This window comes from Salmo trutta, unplaced genomic scaffold, assembly GCF_901001165.1.
Source record: "Salmo trutta unplaced genomic scaffold, fSalTru1.1, whole genome shotgun sequence".
Taxonomy (NCBI): Eukaryota; Metazoa; Chordata; class Actinopteri; order Salmoniformes; family Salmonidae; genus Salmo; species Salmo trutta.
Genome location: NW_021822565.1, coordinates 279,369 through 304,076, shown reverse-complemented (window position 1 = coordinate 304,076; position 24,708 = coordinate 279,369). Strand labels below are relative to the sequence as shown.

The 24,708-nt window shown below is 45.0% G+C and overlaps 1 protein-coding gene across 1 annotated transcript in view; it reads left to right on the top strand.

Annotated features, from left to right (window-relative positions):
- anpepa (alanyl (membrane) aminopeptidase a) overlaps nucleotides 1-21,087 on the top strand; it is a 92,308-nt gene extending 71,221 nt beyond the window's left edge. Inside the window, exons 12-22 of the mRNA XM_029744178.1 lie at nucleotides 1,223-1,299; nucleotides 2,496-2,629; nucleotides 2,732-2,787; nucleotides 2,914-2,955; nucleotides 4,757-4,862; nucleotides 6,678-6,769; nucleotides 8,500-8,610; nucleotides 8,988-9,155; nucleotides 14,928-15,068; nucleotides 16,842-16,923; nucleotides 20,591-21,087. Coding sequence (XP_029600038.1) covers nucleotides 1,223-1,299; nucleotides 2,496-2,629; nucleotides 2,732-2,787; nucleotides 2,914-2,955; nucleotides 4,757-4,862; nucleotides 6,678-6,769; nucleotides 8,500-8,610; nucleotides 8,988-9,155; nucleotides 14,928-15,068; nucleotides 16,842-16,923; nucleotides 20,591-20,743 — 1,162 coding nt within the window. The 3' untranslated portion in view covers nucleotides 20,744-21,087. The remainder of the gene's footprint in view (nucleotides 1-1,222; nucleotides 1,300-2,495; nucleotides 2,630-2,731; nucleotides 2,788-2,913; nucleotides 2,956-4,756; nucleotides 4,863-6,677; nucleotides 6,770-8,499; nucleotides 8,611-8,987; nucleotides 9,156-14,927; nucleotides 15,069-16,841; nucleotides 16,924-20,590) is intronic.
- Nucleotides 21,088-24,708: the final 3,621 nt, after the last annotated feature.

The window sequence follows — 24,708 nt, the reverse complement described above, 5'->3', positions numbered from 1 at the left end:
GCAGCCTGGGGTTAGGGAGGGGTTAGTGCAGCCTGGGGTTAGTATAGCCTGGGGTTAGGGAGGGGTTAGGGAGGGGTTAGGCAGGGGTTAGTCCAGCCTGGGGTTAGGGAGGGGTTAGGGAGGGGTTAGTATAGCCTGGGGTTAGGGAGGGGTTAGTGCAGCCTGGGGTCAGGGAGGGGTTAGTGCAGCCTGGGGTTAGGGAGGGGTCAGGGAGGGGTTAGTGTAGCCTGGTGTTAGGGAGGGGAAGGGAGGGGTTAGTATAGCCTGGGGTTAGGGAGGGGTTAGGGAGGGGTTAGGGAGTGGTTAGGGAGGGGTTAGTGCAGCCTGGGGTTAGGGAGGGGTTAGGGAGGGGTTAGTCCAGCCTGGGGTTAGGGAGGGGTTAGTGCAGACTGGGGTCAGGGAGGGGTTAGTGCAGCCTGGGGTTAGGGAGGGGTCAGGGAGGGGGTTAGTGCAGCCTTGGGTTAGGGAGGGGTTAGGGAGGGGTTAGTATAGCCTGGGGTTAGGGAGGGGTTAGGGAGGGGTTAGTGCAGCCTGGGTTTAGGGAGGGGTTAGGGAGGTGTTAGGGAGGGGTTAGTGCAGCCTGGGGTTAGGGAGGGGTTAGTATAGCCTGGGGTTAGGGAGGGGTTAGGGAGGGGTTAGTGTAGCCTGGGGTTAGGGAGGGGTTAGTGCAGCCTGGGGTTAGGGAGGGGTTAGGGAGGGGTTAGTATAGCCTGGGGTTAGGGAGGGGTTAGGGAGGGGTTAGGGAGGGGTTTGTGCAGCCTGGGGTCAGGGAGGGGTTAGTGCAGCCTGGGGTTAGGGAGGGGTCAGGGAGGGGTTAGTGCAGCCTGGGGTTAGGGAGGGGTTAGGGAGGGGTTTGTATAGCCTGGGGTTAGGGAGGGGTTAGGGAGGGGTTAGGGAGGGGTTAGTGCAGCCTGGGTTTAGGGAGGGGTTAGGGAGGGGTTAGTGCAGCCTGGGGTTAGGGAGGGGTTAGTATAGCCTGGGGTTAGGGAGGGGTTAGGGAGGGGTTAGTGTAGCCTGGGGTTAGGGAGGGGTTAGTGCAGCCTGGGGTTAGGGAGGGGTTAGGGAGGGGTTAGTGTAGCCTGGGGTTAGGGAGGGGTTAGTGCAGCCTGGGGTTAGGGAGGGATTAGTGCAGGCTGGGTGCCCAACAATAACGTCATGATGATAAACCTCCAAATGATGTTGAATTCAGTCACCTGACCATCCCGTTCCAATGTTTGTTTAGTTACACATGGATGGTTCCCATCAAATGGATGAAGGGCGGCGTGGAGAGAGAGCAGCACTGGCTTCTTCAGGAAACAGGTATTTATAATGCAGCGTCTGTTTCAGATGAAGTCCTGCATGGGTATCAGTGGAGATGTCCCTGGACTGATGAACAGGTCCATGGGTATCAGTGGAGATGTACAGAACCTGGACTGATGAACAGGTCCATGGGTATCAGTGGGAGATGTACAGAACCTGGACTGATGAACAGGTCCATGGGTATCAGTGGAGATGAACAGAACCTGGACTGATGAACAGGTCCATGGGTATCAGTGGGAGATGTCCCTGGACTGATGAACAGGTCCATGGGTATCAGTGGGAGATGTCCCTGGACTGATGAACAGGTCCATGGGTATCAGTGGGAGATGTACAGAACCTGGACTGATGAACAGGTCCATGGGTATCAGTGGGAGATGAACAGAACCTGGACTGATGAACAGGTCCATGGGTATCAGTGGGAGATGAACAGAACCTGGACTGATGAACAGGTCCATGGGTATCAGTGGGAGATGAACAGAACCTGGACTGATGAACAGGTCCATGGGTATTAGTGGAGATGTACAGAACCTGGACGATGAACAGGTCCATGGGTATCAGTGGAGATGTACAGAACCTGGACTGATGAACAGGTCCATGGGTATCAGTGGGAGATGTCCCTGGACTGATGAACAGGTCCATGGGTATCAGTGGGAGATGTACAGAACCTGGACTGATGAACAGGTCCATGGGTATCAGTGGGAGATGTCCCTGGTCTGATGAACAGGTCCATGTGTATCAGTGGGAGATGTACAGAACCTGGATTGATGAACAGGTCCATGTGTATCAGTGGAGATGTACAGAACCTGGACTGATGAACAGGTCCATGGGTATCAGTGGGAGATGTACAGAACCTGGACTGATGAACAGGTCCATGGGTATCAGTGGAGATGTCCCTGGTCTGATGAACACTTCCATGTGTATCAGTGGGAGATGTCCCTGGTCCAGGTCTTGTTATTGTTCATCACTACAGGATGTTCTGTGTTGAATCCTAACTTGAGACCAGGGATGCAAAATTCTGGTAAAGTTCCCAAAAAAAAGTCCTTCTAGTTTCCAGAAATCGTGGTTGGAATATTTCATGGAATTACTAGGGAATAAGCAGTAAATCCGTGAATCCACCTCTAACCAGGATGTTCTGGAAAACCAGTCAGAAGGTTGCGAGTCCAGCTGAGACCAGTGTGTTGCGTTTCCTCCACCAGACAGACACGTCCCCATGACGACAGCGGGATCTGAGTGGGTCCTGGCCAACCTCAACGTGTCTGGCTATTACAGGGTTAACTACGACACGGACAACTGGGAACGACTCATCAACCAGCTCACCGCGGACCACACGGTGTAGTGGACGTTATTAATACAATCTCATGTGGATGTTACCTTTCCAGGATATGATTCCATGTGACCGCGGCGTAACGGAATAACTTCTTGTTTTGTGCAGGTCATTCCTTTAATTAACAGAGCTCAGATTGTGGATGACGCCTTCAATCTGGCCAGGTAAAGCTCTTCCTGACTTCAGCTAATGCCCCCCCCCCCCCACCAACCACCTACTGTATTTCCTGGTGAAACTGTGTGGAAGGCTGGAAGCTGATGTCCTTGTGCTGTCATGTTGTCTGTTTCCAGGGCCAAGGTGATCAACACGACGTTAGCTCTGAGGACCACCAGGTAATTACAATAATATATTCTACTATACAGATGATTTATTACCAGGTACCTGTCTCAGGAGAGACTCCATCCTCTGGGAATCACCTCTTATAATATATATTATATATTACCAGGTACCTGTCTCAGGAGAGACTCCATCCCCTGGGAATACCCTCTTATATTATATATTACCAGGTACCTGTCTCAGGAGAGACTCCATCCCCTGGGAATACCCTCTTATATTATATATTATATATTACCAGGTACCTGTCTCAGGAGAGACTCCATCCCCTAGGAATCACCTCTTATATTATATATTATATATTACCAGGTACCTGTCTCAGGAGAGACTCCATCCCCTGGGAATACCCTCTTATATTATATATTATATATTACCAGGTACCTGTCTCAGGAGAGACTCCATCCCCTTGGAATCACCTGTTATATTATATATTATATATTACCAGGTACCTGTCTCAGGAGAGAGACTCCATCCCCTGGGAATCACCTGTTATATTATATATTATATATTACCAGGTACCTGTCTCAGGAGAGAGACTCCATCCCCTGGGAATCACCTGTTATATTATATATTATATATTACCAGGTACCTGTCTCAGGAGAGAGACTCCATCCCCTGGGAATACCCTCCTATATTATATATTATATATTACCAGGTACCTGTCTCAGGAGAGAGACTCCATCCCCTAGGAATCACCTCTTATATTATATATTACCAGGTACCTGTCTCAGGAGAGACTCCATCCCCTGGGAATACCCTCTTATATTATATATTATATATTACCAGGTACCTGTCTCAGGAGAGAGACTCCATCCCCTGCGAATCACCTCCTATGTTATATATTATATATTACCAGGTACCTGTCTCAGGAGAGACTCCATCCCCTGGGAATACCCTCTTATATTATATATTATATATTACCAGGTACCTGTCTCAGGAGAGAGACTCCATCCCCTGCGAATCACCTCCTATGTTATATATTATATATTACCAGGTACCTGTCTCAGGAGAGACTCCATCCCCTGGGAATACCCTCTTATATTATATATTATATATTACCAGGTACCTGTCTCAGGAGAGAGACTACATCCCCTGGGAATACCCTCTTATATTATATATTATATATTACCAGGTACCTGTCTCAGGAGAGACTCCATCCCCTGGGAATACCCTCTTATATTATATATTACCAGGTACCTGTCTCAGGAGAGACTCCATCCCCTGGGAATCACCTGTGATATTATATATTACCAGGTACCTGTCTCAGGAGAGAGACTCCATCCCCTGGGAATCACCTGTTATATTATATATTATATATTACCAGGTACCTGTCTCAGGAGAGAGACTACATCCCCTGGGAATACCCTCTTATATTATATATTACTAGGTACCTGTCTCAGGAGAGAGACTCCATCCCCTGGGAATACCCTCTTATATTATATATTATATATTACCAGGTACCTGTCTCAGGAGAGAGACTACATCCCCTGGGAATACCCTCTTATATTATATATTATATATTACCAGGTACCTGTCTCAGGAGAGAGACTACATCCCCTGGGAATACCCTCTTATATTATATATTATATATTACCAGGTACCTGTCTCAGGAGAGAGACTACATCCCCTGGGAATACCCTCTTATATTATATATTATATATTACCAGGTACCTGTCTCAGGAGAGAGACTCCATCCCCTGGGAATACCCTCTTATATTATATATTATATATTACCAGGTACCTGTCTCAGGAGAGAGACTCCATCCCCTGGGAATAACCTCTTATATTATATATTACCAGGTACCTGTCTCAGGAGAGAGACTACATCCCCTGGGAATCAGCTATCAGGAATCTTAACTACTATATCCTCATGTTTGACCGTGGACAGGTGTACGGCATGCTACAGGTGGGTTCTTCCTATAATATGATATATCAAACATTTACAGTTGCAGAAGTTCTGTCATTTTCCCATATTCTCCAGGTGTTCCTGGTAGGAGGATTACAGATTCCCTGCAAAACCTGGGAATATTTAAAAAAAGTTACTGTAATTCTGCTACCCTAAATATACAATATACTATAATAATTATATTATATAGTCTGGAATTTTGGCATCTAATGACAGCCATGAAGCTCTAGTATCATTTTTAACTGTACATAGTTTTCGTACATAAGAAAATGACATAGAACAACTTACAACATATCATTATTAGTCTCATAGTCTAATACAATCATAATATAGTCGTATTATTATGTACTCTGGAATATTGGAGTCTGATGACTGTTGTGAAACAATACAATTATAGTTGTAGTTTGAGAAAATGACAAAGATCAACAACAATACATATAGAGGACATAACAAAGACCAACAACAATACATATAGAGGACATAACAAAGATCAACAACAACACATATAGAGGACATAACAATACATATAGAGGACATAACAATACACATAGAGGACATAACAATACATATAGAGGACATAACAAAGACCAACAACAATACATATAGAGGACATAACAATACATATAGAGGACATAACAATACATATAGAGGACATAGCAATACATATAGAGGACATAACAATACACATAGAGGACATAACAATACACATAGAGGACATAACAATACATATAGAGGACATAACAAAGATCAACAACAATACATATAGAGGACATAACAATACATATAGAGGACATAACAATACACATAGAGGACATAACAATACACATAGAGGACATAACAATACACATAGAGGACATAACAAAGATCAACAACAATACATATAGAGGACATTACAATACATATAGTGTACATAACAAAGATCAACAACAATACATATAGAGGACATAACAATACATATAGAGGACATAACAATACATATAGAGGACACAACAATACATATAGAGGACACAACAATACACATAGAGGACACAACAATACACATAGAGGACATAACAATACACATAGAGGACATAACAATACACATAGAGGACATAACAATACATATAGAGGACATAACAAAGACCAACAAGTAACAAACTTCAGTGCTGTTTTCCCAGGCTGAAACAACAGGTCTGATTGGTTCATACTGTACTTCTCCCAGGCTGAAACAACAGGTCTGATTGGTTCATACTGTTCTTCTCCCAGGTTTAGCTGAAACAACAGGTCTGATTGGTTCGTACTGTACTTCTCCCAGGCTGAAACAACAGGTCTGATTGGTTCATACTGTTCTTCTCCCAGGTTTAGCTGAAACAACAGGTCTGATTGGTTCATACTGTACTTCTCCCAGGCTGAAACAACAGGTCTGATTGGTTCATACTGTACTTCTCCCAGGTTTAGCTGAAACAACAGGTCTGATTGTTTCGTACTGTACTTCTCCCAGGCTGAAACAACAGGTCTGATTGGTTCATACTGTACTTCTCCCAGGCTTAGCTGAAACAACAGGTCTGATTGGTTCATACTGTACTTCTCCCAGGTTTAGCTGAAACAACAGGTCTGATTGGTTCATACTGTACTTCTCCCAGGTTTAGCTGAAACAACAGGTCTGATTGGTTCATACTGTACTTCTCCCAGGCTGAAACAACAGGTCTGATTGGTTCATACTGTACTGGTTATCTAATGACATCCTATTATCTTTGACTGCTGTTATTATCATGTACAACATGAATTTGTACCGGAATAAATCAATAAGTCAAACTGTCTCTGTTTGTCTCCCAGGCTTACCTGAAGATGCAGGTCTCCCCTCTGTTTGATTACTTCAGGACCGTAACGGCTGATTGGACCAGAGTCCCCACTGGACACAACGACCAGTAACAACTCTGCTTTTCAAATTAAATGTTATTTTTTAAACCAATTAAGATACAGAATTGTGTTTTTGTAAATATATCTTTCATTCGCTTTTCTTACAACGTTAAATACACATTATTGGTCTGTTTTCAAAAGGAGTGCACTACATAGGGAATAGGGTGCTATTCGGGACGAACACTTAGATATTACCATAATGTGAGCCGTTCCACAGCCCTGTCCCTCCTGTCCCTCCTGTCTCCCCTGTCCCTCCTGTCTCCCCTGTCTCCCCTGTCCCTCCTGTCCCTCCTGTCCCTCCTGTCTCTCCTGTCTCTCCTGTCCCTCCTGTCCCTCCTGTCCCTCCTGTCCCTCCTGTCCCTCTCATCCCTCCTGTCCCTCCTGTCCCTCTCATCCCTCCTGTCCCTCCTGTCCCTCCTGTCCCTCCTGTCCCTCCTGTCCCCCTGTCCCTCCTGTCCCTCCCGTCGTCCCTCTCTCCCCCCTGTCCCTCTCTCCCCCCTGTCCCCCTGTCCCCCTGTCCCTCCTGTCCCCCCTGTCCCCCCTGTCCCCCTTGTCCCCCCTGTCCCCCCTGTCCCTCCTGTCCCCCCTGTCCCTCCTGTCCCTCCTGTCCCTCCTGTCCCTCTCATCCCTCCTGTCCCTCCTGTCCCTCCTGTCCCTCTCGTCTCTCCTGTCTCTCCTGTCCCTCCTGTCCCTCTCATCCCTCCTGTCCCTCTCATCCCTCCTGTCCCTCCTGTCCCTCTCATCCCTCCTGTCCCTCTCATCCCTCCTGTCCCTCTCATCTCTCCTGTCCCTCCTGTCCCTCTCATCCCTCCTGTCCCTCCTGTCCCTCTCATCCCTCCTGTCCCTCTCATCCCTCCTGTCCCTCCTGTCCCTCTCGTCCCTCCTGTCCTTCCTGTCTCTCCTGTCCCTCTCATCCCTCCTGTCCCTCTCGTCCCTCCTGTCCTTCCTGTCTCTCCTGTCCCCCCTGTCCCTCCTGTCCATCCTGTCCCTCCTGTCCCTCCTGTCCCTCTCGTCCCTCCTGTCCTTCCTGTCTCTCCTGTCCCTCTCATCCCTCCTGTCTCTCCTGTCCTTCCTGTCCCTCTCGTCTCTCCTGTCTCTCCTGTCCCTCCTGTCCCTCTCATCCCTCCTGTCCCTCCTGTCCCTCTCGTCCCTCCTGTCCTTCCTGTCTCTCCTGTCCCTCTCATCCCTCCTGTCCCTCCTGTCCCTCCTGTCCCTCTCGTCTCTCCTGTCTCTCCTGTCCCTCCTGTCCCTCTCATCCCTCCTGTCCCTCTCATCCCTCCTGTCCCTCCTGTCCCTCTCATCCCTCCTGTCCCTCTCATCCCTCCTGTCCCTCTCATCTCTCCTGTCCCTCCTGTCCCTCTCATCCCTCCTGTCCCTCCTGTCCCTCTCATCCCTCCTGTCCCTCTCATCCCTCCTGTCTCTCCTGTCCCTCCTGTCCCTCTCGTCTCTCCTGTCTCTCCTGTCCCTCCTGTCCCTCTCATCCCTAATGTCCCTCTCATCCCTCCTGTCCCTCTCATCCCTCCTGTCCCTCCTGTCCCTCCTGTCCCTCCTGTCCCTCTCATCCCTCCTGTCCCTCTCGTCCCTCCTGTCCTTCCTGTCCCTCCTGTCCCTCTCATCCCTCCTGTCCCTCCTGTCCTTCCTGTCTCTCCTGTCCCTCTCATCCCTCCTGTCTCTCCTGTCCCTCCTGTCTCTCCTGTCCCTCCTGTCCCTCTCATCCCTCCTGTCCCTCGTCTCTCAGGTACAACCAAATCAACGCCATATCGTTTGCGTGTCGAATGGGAGTGGAGCGCTGCAGGGTTCTCACCAGCGTCTGGTTCAGAGAGTGGATGCTGAACCCAGACCACAACCCGTGAGTACCAAGCACAATTATTTGGGTTGCCATATCCCGGGACTTTCCCAAAATTCCCAGGTTTACCAGAAATCCCAGTTGGAAGATTCCTGGAATCAGGAAGGAATAGTCCTACCCCTGAACAAGGCAGTTAACCCACTGTTCCTGGGCCGTCATTGTAAATAAGAATTTGTTCTTAACTGACTTGCCTAGTTAAATAAAGGTTAACTCAATTATTTATTCTTTTAAATAAGCAGGAAAACTGGGACTCCTCCAACTGGCAACTTTGGGAAATGTAAACCAGAATTTTACAACCCTAATGATGTATAGAGTTAACGTGATTATTTTCCTTCTCTTAATGATGCTGATTTTGTGTTTATGTAACTCTTTATTGACAGGATTCACCCCAACCTGAAGACGACGGTGTACTGTAATGCTATCGCAGCAGGAGGGGTGGAGGAATGGGACTTTGCCTGGACGATGTTCAAGAATGCAACAGTAGCCACAGAGGCTGCCAAGCTGAGATCTGCCCTGGCCTGTACTAAGGTCCCCTGGCTGCTGAACAGGTAGGTAAAATATAATCCTCAGCAGGTGCGAACACTCAATCACTTCATGTTGTGTTTTATGTTGAAGAAAATGACTAGTTTAGTGAACCAAACCACAAAACACTTACGTTGGCGTGATGCTAGACCTTCATCCTGTTAAACTCTGAGCGGTTGTTTTGGACCCGGTACCTGGTCCCCCCAAATTAGTTTTTTTGTTGTTGTTGTCTGAAAATAGAAAGTTAAAGCTGTCTTTTTGGAAATCAAACTCAAATCTTACTGCTGGTGATGTCATAAAAAGTGCCAACGTTTAGTCTGCATGGAAAGGGTCCACCCTGATTGGTCACTGTAAAGCAATGCATTCCCTTCTCCATCCACATCCCCTTTATACGCATCCTCCACATGTTGATCCATCTCACTGGTTTACAATAGGAAAAGGGAAAAGACATGTGTCCTCACCTGTCTGTGTTATTTGTTGATGTTTAACTCTGTAACTTGAAAGCCCTGATTGCCCTGAAGGTCATTTTAAGATGGCAGCCATTTTGGCACAGTGACTCACTCACTACCCAAAACAGATGCAACTGGTTTCAAGTGGCCAAGACATGTCATGTGATCTCCTACTGCCATCTAGTGGACATATTGGGAATGAGACAGGGGATATATTTACATCAATGGATAGGTAGAGACTTCCGCGTTCTCCTCATGTGCCTTCAGAAAGTATTCACACCCCTTGACTTATTCCACATGTTGTTGTTACAGACGGAATTCAAAATTTAAGGAAATATATTTGTTTCCTCACCCATCTACACACAATACCCCATAATGACAACGTGACAACATGTTTTTAGAAATATCTAATTTACATGAGTATTCACACCTCTGAATCAATACTTTGTAGAAGCACCTCTGGCAGCGAGTGAGTCTCTAAGAGCTTTCCACACCTAGATTGTGCAACATTTGCCCATTATTCTTTTCTAAATTCTTCAAGCTCTGTCAAATTGGTTGTTGATCATTGCTAGACAACCATTTTCAGGTCTTACCATAGATTTTCAAGTAGATAACCTCGGCCACTCAGGAACATTCACTGTCTTCTTGGTAAGCAACTCCAGTGTATATTTGGCCTTGTGTTTTAGGTTATTGTCCTGCTGAAAGGTGAATTCATCTCTGTCTGGAGGAAAGCAGACTGAACCAGGTTTTAGTCTGTGCTTAGCTCCATTCCGTTTCTTTTTTATCCTGAAAACCTCCCCAGTCCTTAACGATTACAATCACACCCATAACATGATGCGTCCACCACTATTCTTGAAAACATGGAGAGTGGTACTCAGTAATGTGTTGGGTTGGATTTGCCTTTTTATTTCACCTATATTTAACCAGGTAGGCCAGTTGAGAACAAGTCCTTTATTTAACCAGGTAGGCTAGTTGAGAACAAGTTCTCATTTACAACTGCAACCTGGCCAAGATAAAGCATAGCAGTTCGACACATACAACAACACAGAGTTACACATGGAATAAACAAAATATACAGTCAATAATACAGTAGAAAATAGAAAACAAAAAGTCTATATACTGTGAGTGCAAATTAGGTAAGTTAAGGCAATAAATAGGCCATGGTGGCAAAGTAATTACAATATAGCAATTCAACACTGGAATGGTAGGATGTGCAGAGGATGAATGTGCAAGTAGAGATACTGGGGTGCAAAGGAGCAATATAAATAAATAAATAAATAAATAAATACAGTATGGGGATGAGGTAGTTGGATGGGCTGTTTACAGATGGGCTATGTTCAGGTGCAGTGATCTGTGAGCTGCTCTGACAGCTGGTGCTTAAAGCTAGTGAGGGAGATATGAGTCTCCAGCTTCAGTGATTTTTGCAGTTCGTTCCAGTCGTTGGCAGCAGAGAACTGGAAGGAAAGGCGGCCAAAGAAGGAACTGGCTTTGGGGGTGACCAGTGAGATATACCTGCTGGAGCGCATGCTACGGGTGGGTGCTGCTATGGTGACCAGTGAGCTGAGATAAGGGGGGACTTTACCTAGCAGAGACTTGTAGATGACCTGGAGCCAGTGGGTTTGGCGACGAGTATGAAGCGAAGGCCAGCCAACAAGAGCGTACAGGTCACAGTGGTAGGTAATATATGGGGCTTTGGTGACAAAACGGATGGCACTGTGATAGACTGCATCCAATTTGTTGAGTAGGGTATTGGAGGCTATTTTGTAGATGACATCGCCGAAGTCGAGGATCGGTAGGATGGTCAGTTTTACAAGGGTATGTTTGGCAGCGTGAGTGAAGGATGCTTTGTTGCGAAATAGGAAGCCGATTCTAGATTTCATTTTGGATTGGAGATGCCTAATGTGAGTCTGGAAGGAGAGTTTACAGTCTAACCAGACATCTAGGTATTTGTAGTTGTCCACGTATTCTAAGTCAGAACCGTCCAGAGTAGTGATGCTGGACGGGCGGGCAGGTGCAGGCAGCGATCGGTTGAAGAGCATGCATTTAGTTTTACTTGCATTTAAGAGCAGTTGGAGGCCACGGAAGGAGAGTTGTAATGGCATTGAAGCTCGTCTGGAGGGTTGTTAACACAGTCTCCAAAGAAGGGCCAGAGGTATACAGAATGGTGTTGTCTGCGTAGAGGTGGATCAGAGAATCACCAGCAGCAAGAGCAACATCATTGATGTATACAGAGAAGAGAGTCATCCCGAGAATTGAACCCTGTGGCACCCCCATAGAGACTGCCAGAGGTCCGGACAACAGGCCCTCCGATTTGACACACTGAACTCTATCAGAGAAGTAGTTGGTGAACCAGGCGAGGCAGTCATTTGAGAAACCAAGGCTGTCGAGTCTGCCAATAAGAATACGGTGATTGATAGAGTCGAAAGCCTTGGCCAGGTCGATGAATACGGCTGCACAGTATTGTCTCTTATTGATGGCGGTTATGATATCGTTTAGGACCTTGAGCGTGGCTGAGGTGCACCCACGACCAGCTCAGAAACCAGATTGCATAGCGGAGAAGGTACGGTGGGATTCGAAATGGTTGGTAATCTGTTTATTAACTTGGCTTTCGAAGACCTTAGAAAGGCAGGGTAGGATAGATATAGGTCTGTAGCAGTTTGGGTCAAGAGTGTCCCCCCCTTTGAAGAGGGGGATGACCGCGGCAGCTTTCCAATCTTTGGGAATTTCAGACGATACGAAAGAGAGGTTGAACAGGCTAGTTTATTTGATTTTATTTCACCTTTATTTAACCAGGTAGGCCTGTTGAGAACAAGTTCTCATTTACAACTGCGACCTGGCCAAGATAAAGCAAAGCAGTTCAACAGAAACAACAACACATAGTTACACATGGAATAAACAAACATACAGTCAATAATACAGTAGGAAAAAAGTCTATATACAGTGTGTGCAAATGGCATGAGGAGGTATGGCAATAAATAGGCCACAGTAGCAAAGTAATTACAATTCAGCAGATTAACACTGGAGTGATAGATGAGCAGATGATGATGAGCAGATGAAGGTGTGTAAGTAGTGATACTGGTGTGCAAAAGAGCAGCAAAGTAAATAAAAACAATATGGGGATGAGGTAGGTAGATTGGGTGGGCTATTTACAGATGGACTATGTACAGCTGCAGCGATCAGTTAGCTGCTCAGATAGCTGATGTTTAAAGTCAGTGAGGTAAATGTAAGTTTCCAGCTTCAACGATTTTTTGCAATTCGTTCCAGTCACTAGCAGCAGAGAACTGGAATGAAAGGTGGCCAAAGGAGGTGTTGGCTTTGGGGATGACCAGTGAGATATACCTGCTGGAGCGCGTGCTACGAGTGGGTGTTGTTATCGTGACCAGTGAGCTGAGATAAGGCGGAGCTTTACCTAGCAAAGACTTAGATGACCTGGAGACAGTGGGTCTGGCGACGAATATGTAGCGAGGGGTTGTAGTGATAGGGGTTGCAATAATTTCGGCAGATAATTTTAGAAAGAGAGGGTCCAGATTGTCTAGCCCGGCTGATTTGTAGGGGCCCAGAATTTGCAGCTCTTTCAGAACATCAGCTATCTGGATTTGGGTGAAGGAGAAATGGGGGAGGGTTAGGCGAGTCGCTGTGGGGGGTGGAAAGCACGGCCAGCCGTAGAAAAATGCTTATTGAAATACTCAATTATAGTGGATTTATCGGTGGTGAGAGTTTCCTATCCTCAGAGCAGTGGGCAGCTGGGAGGAGGTGCTCTTATTCTCCTTGGTCTTTACAGGGTCCCAGAACTTTTTGGAGTACGAGCTACAGGATGCAAATTTCTGCTTGGAAAAGGTAGCCTTAGCTTTCCTAACTGCCTGTGTATATTTGTTCCTAACTTCCCTGAAAAGTTGCATATCACGGGAGCTATTCGATGCTAATGCAGAACGCCACAGGATGTTTTTGTGTTGGTTAAGGGCAGTCAGGTCTGGAGAGAACCAAGGGCTATATCTGTTCCTGGTTCTACATTCTTTGAATAGAGCATGCTTATTTAAGATGGTAAGGAAGGCACTTTTAAAGAAAGACCAGGCATCCTCTACTGAAGGGATGAGGTCAATATCCTTCCAGGATACCAGGGCCAGGTCGATTAGAAAGGCCTGTTGTGTTTTAGGGAGCGTTTGACAGTGATGAGTGGAGGTCGTTTGACCGCGGACCCATTACGGGTGCAGGCAATGAGTCAGTGATCGCTGAGATCTTGGTTGAAAACAGCAGAGGTGTATTTGCTTTAAACATAACACTTTGTATTCAGGACCAAAAGTTAATTGCTTTGCCACATTTTTTGCAGTATTACTTTAGTGCTTTGTTGCAAACAAGATTCATGTTTTGGAATAATTTTATTTTTACTGTACAGTCTTCCTTCTTTTTTTCTCAGTCAAGTAGGTTAGTATGGTAGAGTATCTACACTGTTGTTGAGCCGTCCTCAGTTTTCACCTATCACAGCCATTAAACTCTGTAATTGTTTTAAAATCACCTTTGGCGTCAAGGTGAAATCACTGTGCGGTTTCCTTCCTCTCTGGCAACTGAGTTAGGAAGGATGCCTTTATTTTTGTATTGACTGGGTGTATTGATACACCATCCAAAGTGTAATTAATAACTTCACCATGCTCAAAGGGATATTCAATGTCTGCTTTTTTCCCCCATGTTTACTCATCTACCAATTGGTGCCCTTCTTTGTGAGGCATTGGAAAACCTCCCTGGTCTTTGTGGTTGAATTTGTGTTTGAAATTCCCTGCTGGACTGAGGGACCTTACAGACAATTGTATGTGTGGGGTACAGAGATGATGTAGTCATTCAAAAATCATGATAAACACTATTATTACACACAGAGTACATGCAACTAATTATGTGACTTGTTCAGCACATTTTTACTCCTGAACTTTTTTAGGCTTGCTATAACAGAGGTTGAATACTTATTGACTGAAGACGTTTCAACTTTTCATTTGTAATTAATTTGTAAAAAATTATCAAAAAACATAATTCCTCTTTGATATTATGGAATATTGTGTGTAGACCAGTGACAAAAAAATCTCTTTAAATTCAGGCTGTAACACATCAAAATGTGGAATAAGTCAAGGGGTGTGAATACTTTCTGAAGGCCCTGTATATCATTCCTGCATGTGAACAATTATTCCTGTAAAATAAAAAATTACATTGCACAAGCCCCGCGCTTTTAAAAGGCTGTGTTTGTGCATGTTTAGAGCAACACCATTAAGAAAAAAATCGACTTAGTTCTACGCCTCCCCGACATCTTTATCAGAATCCCACACGAGATGATTCATAAATCCCTTTTTTGTGTTGAAACTGCAGATATCTGGATTATTCCCTGGATCCAGCCAAGATCCGAAAGCAGGACTGCACCTCCACCATCAGCTACATCGCTCATAACGTGGTGGGGATGCCCCTGGCCTGGGACTTCATCAGGGCTAGGTGGAGCTACATCTATACAGAGTAAGTCTAGGTGGAACTACATCTATACAGAGTAAGTCATCAGTGCTAGGTGGAACTACATCTATACAGAGTAAGTCTAGGTGGAACTACATCTATACAGAGTAAGTCATCAGTGCTAGGTGGAACTACATCTATACAGAATAAGTCTAGGTGGAACTACATCTATACAGAATAAGTCTAGGTGGAACTACATCTATACAGAGTAAGTCTAGGTGGAGCTACATCTATACAGAGTAAGTCTAGGTGGAGCTACATCTATACAGAGTAAGTCTAGGTGGAGCTACATCTATACAGAGTAAGTCTAGGTGGAGCTACATCTATACAGAGTAAGTCTAGGTGGAATTACATCTATACAGAGTAAGTCTAGGTGGAGCTACATCTATACAGAGTAAGTCTAGGTCGAGCTACATCTATACAGAGTAAGTCTAGGTGGAGCTACATCTATACAGAGTAAGTCTAGGTGGAACTACATCTATACAGAGTAAGTCTAGGTGGAACTACATCTATACAGAGTAAGTCTAGGTGGAACTATATCTATACAGAGTAAGTCATCAGGTCTAGGTGGAACTACATCTATACAGAGTAAGTCTAGGTGGAATTACATCTATACAGAGTAAGTCTAGGTGGAGCTACATCTATACAGAGTAAGTCTAGGTGGAGCTACATCTATACAGAGTAAGTCTAGGTGGAGCTACATCTATACAGAGTAAGTCTAGGTGGAACTACATCTATACAGAGTAAGTCTAGGTGGAACTACATCTATACAGAGTAAGTCTAGGTGGAACTATATCTATACAGAGTAAGTCATCAGGTCTAGGTGGAACTACATCTATACAGAGTAAGTCATCAGGTCTAGGTGGAACTACATCTATACAGAGTAAGTCTAGGTGGAACTACATCTATACAGAGTAATTCTAGGTGGAACTACATCTATACAGAGTAAGTCATCAGGGCTAGATGGAGCTACATCTATACAGAGTAAGTCTAGGTGGAACAACATCTATACAGAGTAAGTCTAGGTGGAACTTCATCTATACGGAGTAAGTCTAGGTGGAACTACATCTATACAGAGTAAGTCATCAGGGCTAGGTGGAACTACATCTATACAGAGTAAGTCATCAGGGCTAGGTGGAACTACATCTCTACAGAGTAAGTCTAGGTGGAACTACATCTATACAGAGTAAGTCTTGGTGGAATTACATCTATACAGAGTAAGTCTAGGTGGAACTACATATATACAGAGTAAGTCTAGGTGGAACTACATCTATACAGAGTAAGTCATCAGGGCTAGATGGAACTACATCTATACAGACTAAGTCATCAGGGCTAGGTGGAACTACATCTATACAGAGTAAGTCATCAGGGCTAGATGGAACTACATCTATACAGAGTAAGTCATCAGGGTTAGGTGGAACTACATCTATACAGAGTAAGTCATCAGGGCTAGGTGGAACTACATCTATACAGAGTAAGTCATCAGGGTTAGGTGGAACTACATCTACACAGAGTAAGTCTAGGTGGAACTACATCTGTACAGAGTAAGTCATCATGGTTAGGTGGAAATACATCTATACAGAATAAGTCTAGGTGGAACTACATCTGTACAGAGTAAGTCATCATGGTTAGGTGGAATGACATATTTACAGTGTAAGTCTAGATGGGGCTATTGGACATCATGTAACTTACCGTGAATATGTATCAGAGAAGCGGACGTTTATTCACTAAGTAATGATAATAATAATAATAATATCTCTGTATCCCTCTATCTGGTAGATATGGCGGTGGATCCTTCTCGTTCTCTAACCTCATCAACGGGGTGACCAGGAGATTCTCTACTGAGTTTGAGCTGAAGCAGGTTGGTACTGTGGCCTTGAGCTGAAGCAGGGCTGTTCAACTCTGTTCCTGGAGAGCTACCCTCCTGGAGGTTTACACCCTAACCCTGTTCCTGGAGAGATACCCTCCTGGAGGTTTTAACTCCAACCCTGTTCCTGGAGAGCTACCCTCCTGGAGGTTTTAACTCCAACCCTGTTCCTGGAGAGCTACCCTCCTGGAGGTTTACACCCTAACCCTGTCCCTGGAGAGCTACCCTCCTGTAGGTTTACATCCTAACCCTGTTCCTGGAGAGCTACCCTCCTGTATGTTTTCACCCCAACCCTGTTCCTGGAGAGCTACCCTCCTGGAGGTTTACACCCTAACCCTGTCCCTGGAGAGCTACCCTCCTGTAGGTTTACATCCTAACCCTGTTCCTGGAGAGCTACCCTCCTGTAGGTTTTCACCCCAACCCTGTTCCTGGATAGAGACCCTCCTGTAGGTTTTCACCCCAACCCTGTTCCTGGAGAGCTACCCTCCTGGATGTTTACACCCTAACCCTGCTCCTGGAGAGCTACCCTCCTGTATGTTTTCACCCCAACCCTGTTCCTGGAGAGCTACCCTCCTGGATGTTTTCACCCCAACCCTGTTCCTGGAGAGCTACCCTCTTGGATGTTTTCACCCCAACCCTGTTCCTGGAGAGCTACCCTCCTGGAGGTTTTCACCCTAGGACGGTAATACTCCAGGAACAGGGTTGGAGTTAAAACCTACGGACGGTAGTACTCCAGGAACAGGGTTGGGATGAAACCCTACAGGACGGTAGAACTCCAGGAACAGGGATGGAGTTAAAACCTACAGGACGGTAGATCTCCAGGAACAGGGTTGGGATGAAAACCTACAGGACGGTAGTACTCCAGGAACAGGGTTGGAGTTAAAACCTACAGGACAGTAGTACTCCAGGAACAGGGTTGGGATGAAACCCTACAGGACGGTAGTACTCCAGGAACAGGGTTGGAGTTAAAACCTACAGGACGGTAGTACTCCAGGAACAGGGTTGGGATGAAACCCTACAGGACAGTAGTACTCCAGGAACAGGGTTGGAGTTAAAACCTACAGGACGGTAGTACTCCAGGAACAGGGATGGAGTTAAAACCCTACAGGACAGTAGTACTCCAGGAACAGGGATGGAGTTAAAACCTACAGGACGGTAGTACTCCAGGAACAGGGTTGGAGTTAAAACCTACAGGACGGTAGTACTCCAGGAACAGGGTTGGGATGAAACCCTACAGGACGGTAGAACTCCAGGAACAGGGATGGAGTTAAAACCTACAGGACAGTAGTACTCCAGGAACAGGGTTGGAGTTAAAACCTACAGGACAGTAGTACTCCAGGAACAGGGTTGGAGTTAAAACCTACAGGACGGTAGTACTCCAGGAACAGGGTTGGAGTTAAAACCTACAGGACAGTAGTACTCCAGGAACAGGGTTGGGATGAAACCCTACAGTCGTGGCCAAAAGTTTTGAGAATGACACAAATATTAATTTTGACAAAGTTTGCTGCTTCAGTGTCTTTAGACTTTTTTGTCAGATGTTACTATGGAATACTGAAGTATAATTACAAGCATTTCATACGTGTCAAAGGCTTTTATTGACATTTACATGAAGTTGATGCAAAGAGTCAATATTTGCGGTGTTGACCCTTCTTTTTCAAGACCTCTGCAATCCGCCCTGGCATGCTGTCAATTAACTTCTGGGCCACATCCTGACTGATGGCAGCCCATTCTTGCATAATCAATGCTTGGAGTTTGTCAGAATTTGTGGGTTTTTGTTTGTCCACCCACCTCTTGAGGATTGACGGTAGGATTGATGGTATCTCAATTTAATGAACTTTAAATTCACACGAGATTGTGAAAGGTTCTCAATGGGATTAAGGGCTGGGGAGTTTCCTCGCCATGGACCCAAAATATCGATGTTTTGTTCCCTGGGCCACTTAGTTATCACATTTGCCTTATGGCAAGGTGCTCCATCATGCTGGAAAAGGCATTGTTCATCACCAAACTATTCCTGGATGGTTGGGAGAAGTTGCTCTCGGAGGATGTGTTGGTACCATTATCAATGGCTGTGTTCTTAGGCCAAATTGTGAGAGAGCCCACTCCCTTGGCTGAGAAGCAACCCCACACATGAATGGTCTCAGGATGCTTTACTGTTGGCATGACACAGGACTGATGGTAGAGCTCACCTTGTCTTCTCCGGACAAGCTATTTTCCGGATGCCACAAACAATCAGAAAGGGGATTCATCAGAGAAAATGACTTTACCCCAGTCCTCAGCAGTCCATTCCCTGTACCTTCTGCAGAATATCAGTCTGTCCCTGATGTTTTTCCTGGAGAGAAGTGGCTTCTTTGCTGCCCTTCTTGACACCAGGCCATCCTCCAAAAGTCTTTGCTTCACTGTGCGTGCAGATGCACTCACACCTGCCTGCTGCCATTCCTGAGCAAGCTCTGTACTGGTGGTGCCCCGATCCCGCAGCTGAATCAACTTTAGGAACGGTCCTGGCACTTGCTGGACTTTCTTGGGCGCCCTGAAGCCTTCTTCACAACAATTGAACCGCTCTCCTTGAAGTTCTTGATGATCCGATAAACGGTTGATTTAGGTGAAATCTTACTGGCAGCAATATCCTTGCCTGTGAAGCCCTTTTTGTGCAAAGCAATGATGACGGCACATGTTTCCTTGCAGGTAACCATGATTGACAGAGGAAGAACAATGATTCCAAGCACCACCCTCCTTTTGAAGCTTCCAGTCTGTTATTCGAACTCAATCAGCATGACAGAGTGATCTCCAGCCTTGTCCTCGTCAACACTCACAACTGTGTTAACGACAGAATCACTAACATGATGTCAGCTGGTCCTTTTGTGGCAGGGCTGAAATGCAGTGGAAATGTTTTGGGGGGGATTCAGTTCATTTGCATGGCAAAGAGGGACTTTGCAATTAATTGCAATTCATTTGATCACTCTTCATAACATTCTGGAGTATTTGCAAATTGCCATCATATAAACTGAGGCAGCAGACTTTGTGAAAATTAATATTTGTGTCATTCACAAAACTTTTGGCCACGACTGTACATGACGGTAGCTCTCCAGGAACAGGGTTGGAGTTAAAACCTACAGGAGGGTAGCTCTCTAGAGGTATATGTATGGTTGGTCTGTTTGTTGGTGGTATAGATCCAGTTTCATAAGGTATAAATTAGACTAGAGGTATATGTATGGTTGGTCTGTTTGTTGGGGGTATAGATCCAGTTTCATAAGGTATAAATTAGACTAGAGGTATATGTATGGTTGGTCTGTTTGTTGGGGGTATAGATCCAGTTTCATAAGGTATAAATTAGACTAGAGGTATATGTATGGTTGGTCTGTTTGTTGAGGGTATAGATCCAGTTTCATAAGGTATACATTAGACTAGAGGTATATGTATGGTTGGTCTGTTTGTTGGTGGTATAGATCCAGTTTCATAAGGTATAAATTAGACTAGAGGTATATGTATGGTTGGTCTGTTTGTTGGGGGTATAGATCCAGTTTCATAAGGTATAAATTAGACTAGAGGTATATGTATGGTTAGTCTGTTTGTTGGGGGGGTGTTCCCCCATCTAAAATAAGTTAGAAACTACAACATTGTCGAGGTTAGTATTGTGATTTCTACCATGTTTCTATAATTGCAGCTAAAGCAGTTTAAAGAGGACAATGCCGGTGTGGGGTTTGGCTCTGGGACGCTGGCTCTGGAACAAGCTATGGAGAAGACTGCAGCCAACATCAAATGGGTTGCAGAGAACCAGGAGCAAGTTATGAACTGGTTCTCCAATGAATGTACCTGAAATACCCTCCACTGCAGCGTCGCACTACCAGGCCAATGGTGTTTACTGAACCATCAGGGATACACAGACTGGATTAAAACAGACCAAAAAACATGGGGCTGGCGTGTGTGTGTCCCAAATGGCACCCTAGTCTCTAAGGGCTCTGGTTAAAAATGTAGTGCATTACATAGGGAATAGGGTGCTTTTTTTGGGACGGAGCTGTGCTGTATAATGATGAATTGGACCAAAATCATATTGTTACTTGATTCATTTTGTGTGGTTTATGTGCATCCATTTTGGATTGTCAGTTGTTCATGTTCTCATGTTCATAAATGTCTGCCAATAAAACGTTCAATTAATTAATATCTTCAGGTTTTCAGTCTCCCCCAATATGTTCCTGCTCTGTACCTTCAATCTCCCCGATATGTTCCTGCTCTGTACCTTCAATCTCCCCGATATGTTCCTGCTCTGTACCTTCAATCTCCCCGATATGTTCCCGCTCTGAACCTTCAATCTCCCCCGATATGTTCCTGCTCTGTACCTTCAATCTCCCCGATATGTTCCCGCTCTGAACCTTCAATCTCCCCGATATGTTCCCGCTCTGAACCTTCAATCTCCCCCAATATGTTCCTGCTGTGTACCTTCAATCTCCCTTCTGTACCTTCAATCTCCCTGATATGTTCCTGCTGTGTACCTTCAATCTCCCCGATATGTTCCTGCTCTGTATCTTCAATCTCCCCGATATGTTCCTGCTCTATACCTTCAATCTCCCCGATATGTTCCCGCTCTGTACCTTCAATCTTCCCGATATGTTCCCGCTCTGTACCTTCAATCTCCCCGATATGTTCCTGCTCTGAACCGTCAATCTCCCCCGATATGTTCCTGCTCTGGACCTTCAATCTCCCCCGATATGTTCCTGCTCTGGACCTTCAATCTCCCCCGATATGTTCCTGCTCTGTACCTTCAATCTCCCCGATATGTTCCCGCTCTGTACCTTCAATCTCCCCGATATGTTCCTGCTCTGTACCTTCAATCTCCCCGATATGTTCCCGCTGTGAACCTTCAATCTCCCCCGATATGTTCCTGCTCTGAACCTTCAACCTCCCCTCTGTACCTTCAATCTCCCCCGATATGTTCCCGCTCTGAACCTTCAATCTCCCCGATATGTTCCCGCTCTGAACCTTCAATCTCCCCCGATATGTTCCCGCTCTGAACCTTCAATCTCCCCCGATATGTTCCTGCTCTGTACCTTCAATCTCCCCCGATATGTTCCCGCTCTGAACCTTCAATCTCCCCCGATATGTTCCCGCTCTGAACCTTCAATCGCCCCGATATGTTCCCGCTCTGAACCTTCAATCTCCCCTGATATGTTCCTGCTGTGTACCTTCAATCTCCCTTCTGTACCTTCAATCTCCCTGATATGTTCCTGCTGTGTACCTTCAATCTCCCCGATATGTTCCTGCTCTGTATCTTCAATCTCCCCGATATGTTCCTGCTCTATACCTTCAATCTCCCCCGATATGTTCCTGCTCTGAACCTTCAATCTCCCCGATATGTTCCTGCTCTGTACCTTCAATCTCCCCGATATGTTCCCGCTCTGTACCTTCAATCTCCCCGATATGTTCCCGCTCTGTACCTTCAATCTCCCCGATATGTTCCTGCTCTGAACCTTCAATCTCCCCCGATATGTTCCTGCTCTGGACCTTCAATCTCCCCCGATATGTTCCTGCTCTGTACCTTCAATCTCCCCGATATGTTCCCGCTCTGTACCTTCAATCTCCCCGATATGTTCCTGCTCTGAACCTTCAATCTCCCCCGATATGTTCCCGCTCTGAACCTTCAATCTCCCCGATATGTTCCCGCTCTGAACCTTCAATCTCCCCCGATATGTTCCCGCTCTGGACCTTCAGTTGGTTATTGGAAATCGGACACAGTTTCCTTCTTTACAGAAGGAAGCACTGGATTTATATCAAAAAAGGACAATATCTCAGTAACTACGGTCAAAATATAAAATTACTTTTTTTTAAAGAAAGTGTTTGCAGTTGTTATTGTGACTGACCGGCTTGATTTGGCCTGATGTAGCAAGCAAATTGTGTTTTTTTACATCGGATAAAAGTGGAGATTCAGACCTAGTGGTATATCAGACACTACAGTTGAGGAACAATGGGAAAGTAATTCTACTTTGGAAGTTGATAGACATGTAACCCCACTTTTGAGAAAATGGCCTTTGAATGTTTTGGTACCTACTGGAGAGCTCTTCTTTGTCTTCACCCATTCAGCATCATTCACACCCTCTTAACTTCTTGAGGCTACCTGGGACGTTAGCGTTCCCCCCGTGGCGCACCCTATCAACTGCAGGTGCATTTCAAGAGCGGCAAATTTGAAACAAAATAAATGTACAAATTCAAATTTCTCAAACATACAACTAACTTACAGCCTTTGAAAGATAAACATCTTCTTAATCTAACCACGTTTACCGATTTCAAAAAGGTTTTACGGGGAAAGCATAAAGTTAGGTTATGTTAGGAGAGTACATTGACAATAGCGGTGTGCAATGCATTGTCGATTCAAAGACAGGCTTCACCAAAACCATACAATCAGCTAAAATTATGCACTAACCTTTTACAATCTCCATCAGATGACACTCCTAGGACATTATGTTAGACAATGCATGCATTTTTAGTTCTATCAAGTTCATATTTATATCTAAAAACAGTGTTTTACTATGGCGTTGATGTTCAGGAAATCGTTTCCCTCCAATACCGGCAGTCAAGTCATGACGACAAAATAATTAATTAATATTAGAAAACATTGCTAAAATATTATATTGTCATTCAAAGAATTATAGATTTACATCTCTTGAACGCAATGGACTTGTCAGATTTTAAATTAACCTTACTGGGAAATCACACTTTGCAATAATCTGAGCACTGCGCCAGAAAAATACGCATCGCGATACAGACTAACCGCCATGTTGGAGGAATCTAAAATCGAAAATACTATATAAATAATCCATTACCTTTGATTCTCTTCATCAGATGTCACTTCCAAAGAGTCCCAGGTCCATAACGAATGTAGTTTTGTTCAAAAAAGCTCATCATTTATGTCGAAAAACCTCCGTGTTGTAGCGCATGATCTAAGCCAGCCGGACTTCACTTCACTTCAAGAACGGAAAAAATATATTTCCGTTCGTTCAAACATGTCAAACGTTGTATCGCATAAATCATTAGGGCCTTTTTTAACCAGAACATGAATAAAATTCAAGGCGGACCATTGGGTTTTCTTTTAAAACGTTTCGGAATGAGAGTACCCACCATCAAATCGCGCGCCAGGGTGAATGATGGACCATCACGTTCCATGGCTCTTATTCGGTCAGATCTCACTGTAGAACACTCAAAACACTTTGTAAAGGCTGGGGACATCTTGTGGAAGCAATAGGAAGTGCCAGAATATACCTCACCCCCTTTGTTTTTCAATGGCATAGGCTCAAAGTCAATTCAACACATCAGGTATCCACTTCCTGTCAGAATCTGTCTCAGGGTTTTGCCTGCCAAATGAGTTCTGTTATACTCACAGACACCATTCAAACAGTTTTTGAAACTTTAGGGTGTTTTCTATCCATATATAATAAGTATATGCATATTGTAGTTACTGGGTAGGTGTAGGAGGCATTTAAAAATGGGCACATCTTTTTTCAAAAAGTCTCAATACTGCCCCCTATACCCTAACAGGTTAAGCTTTAACCCCACACATCTCTTTAAGGATTCACATGAGAGGCCATGTGCTAAACAGAGTGAGTATAGTAGTGTACTAAACAGAGAGTACTGTAGTGTACTAAACAGAGTGAGTAAGGTACTGTACTAAACAGAGTGAGTAAGGTAGTGTACTAAACAGAGTGAGTACGGTAGTGTACTAAACAGAGAGTACGGTAGTGTAGTAAACAGTGAGTACGGTAGTGTACTAAACAGAGTGAGTACGGTAGTGTA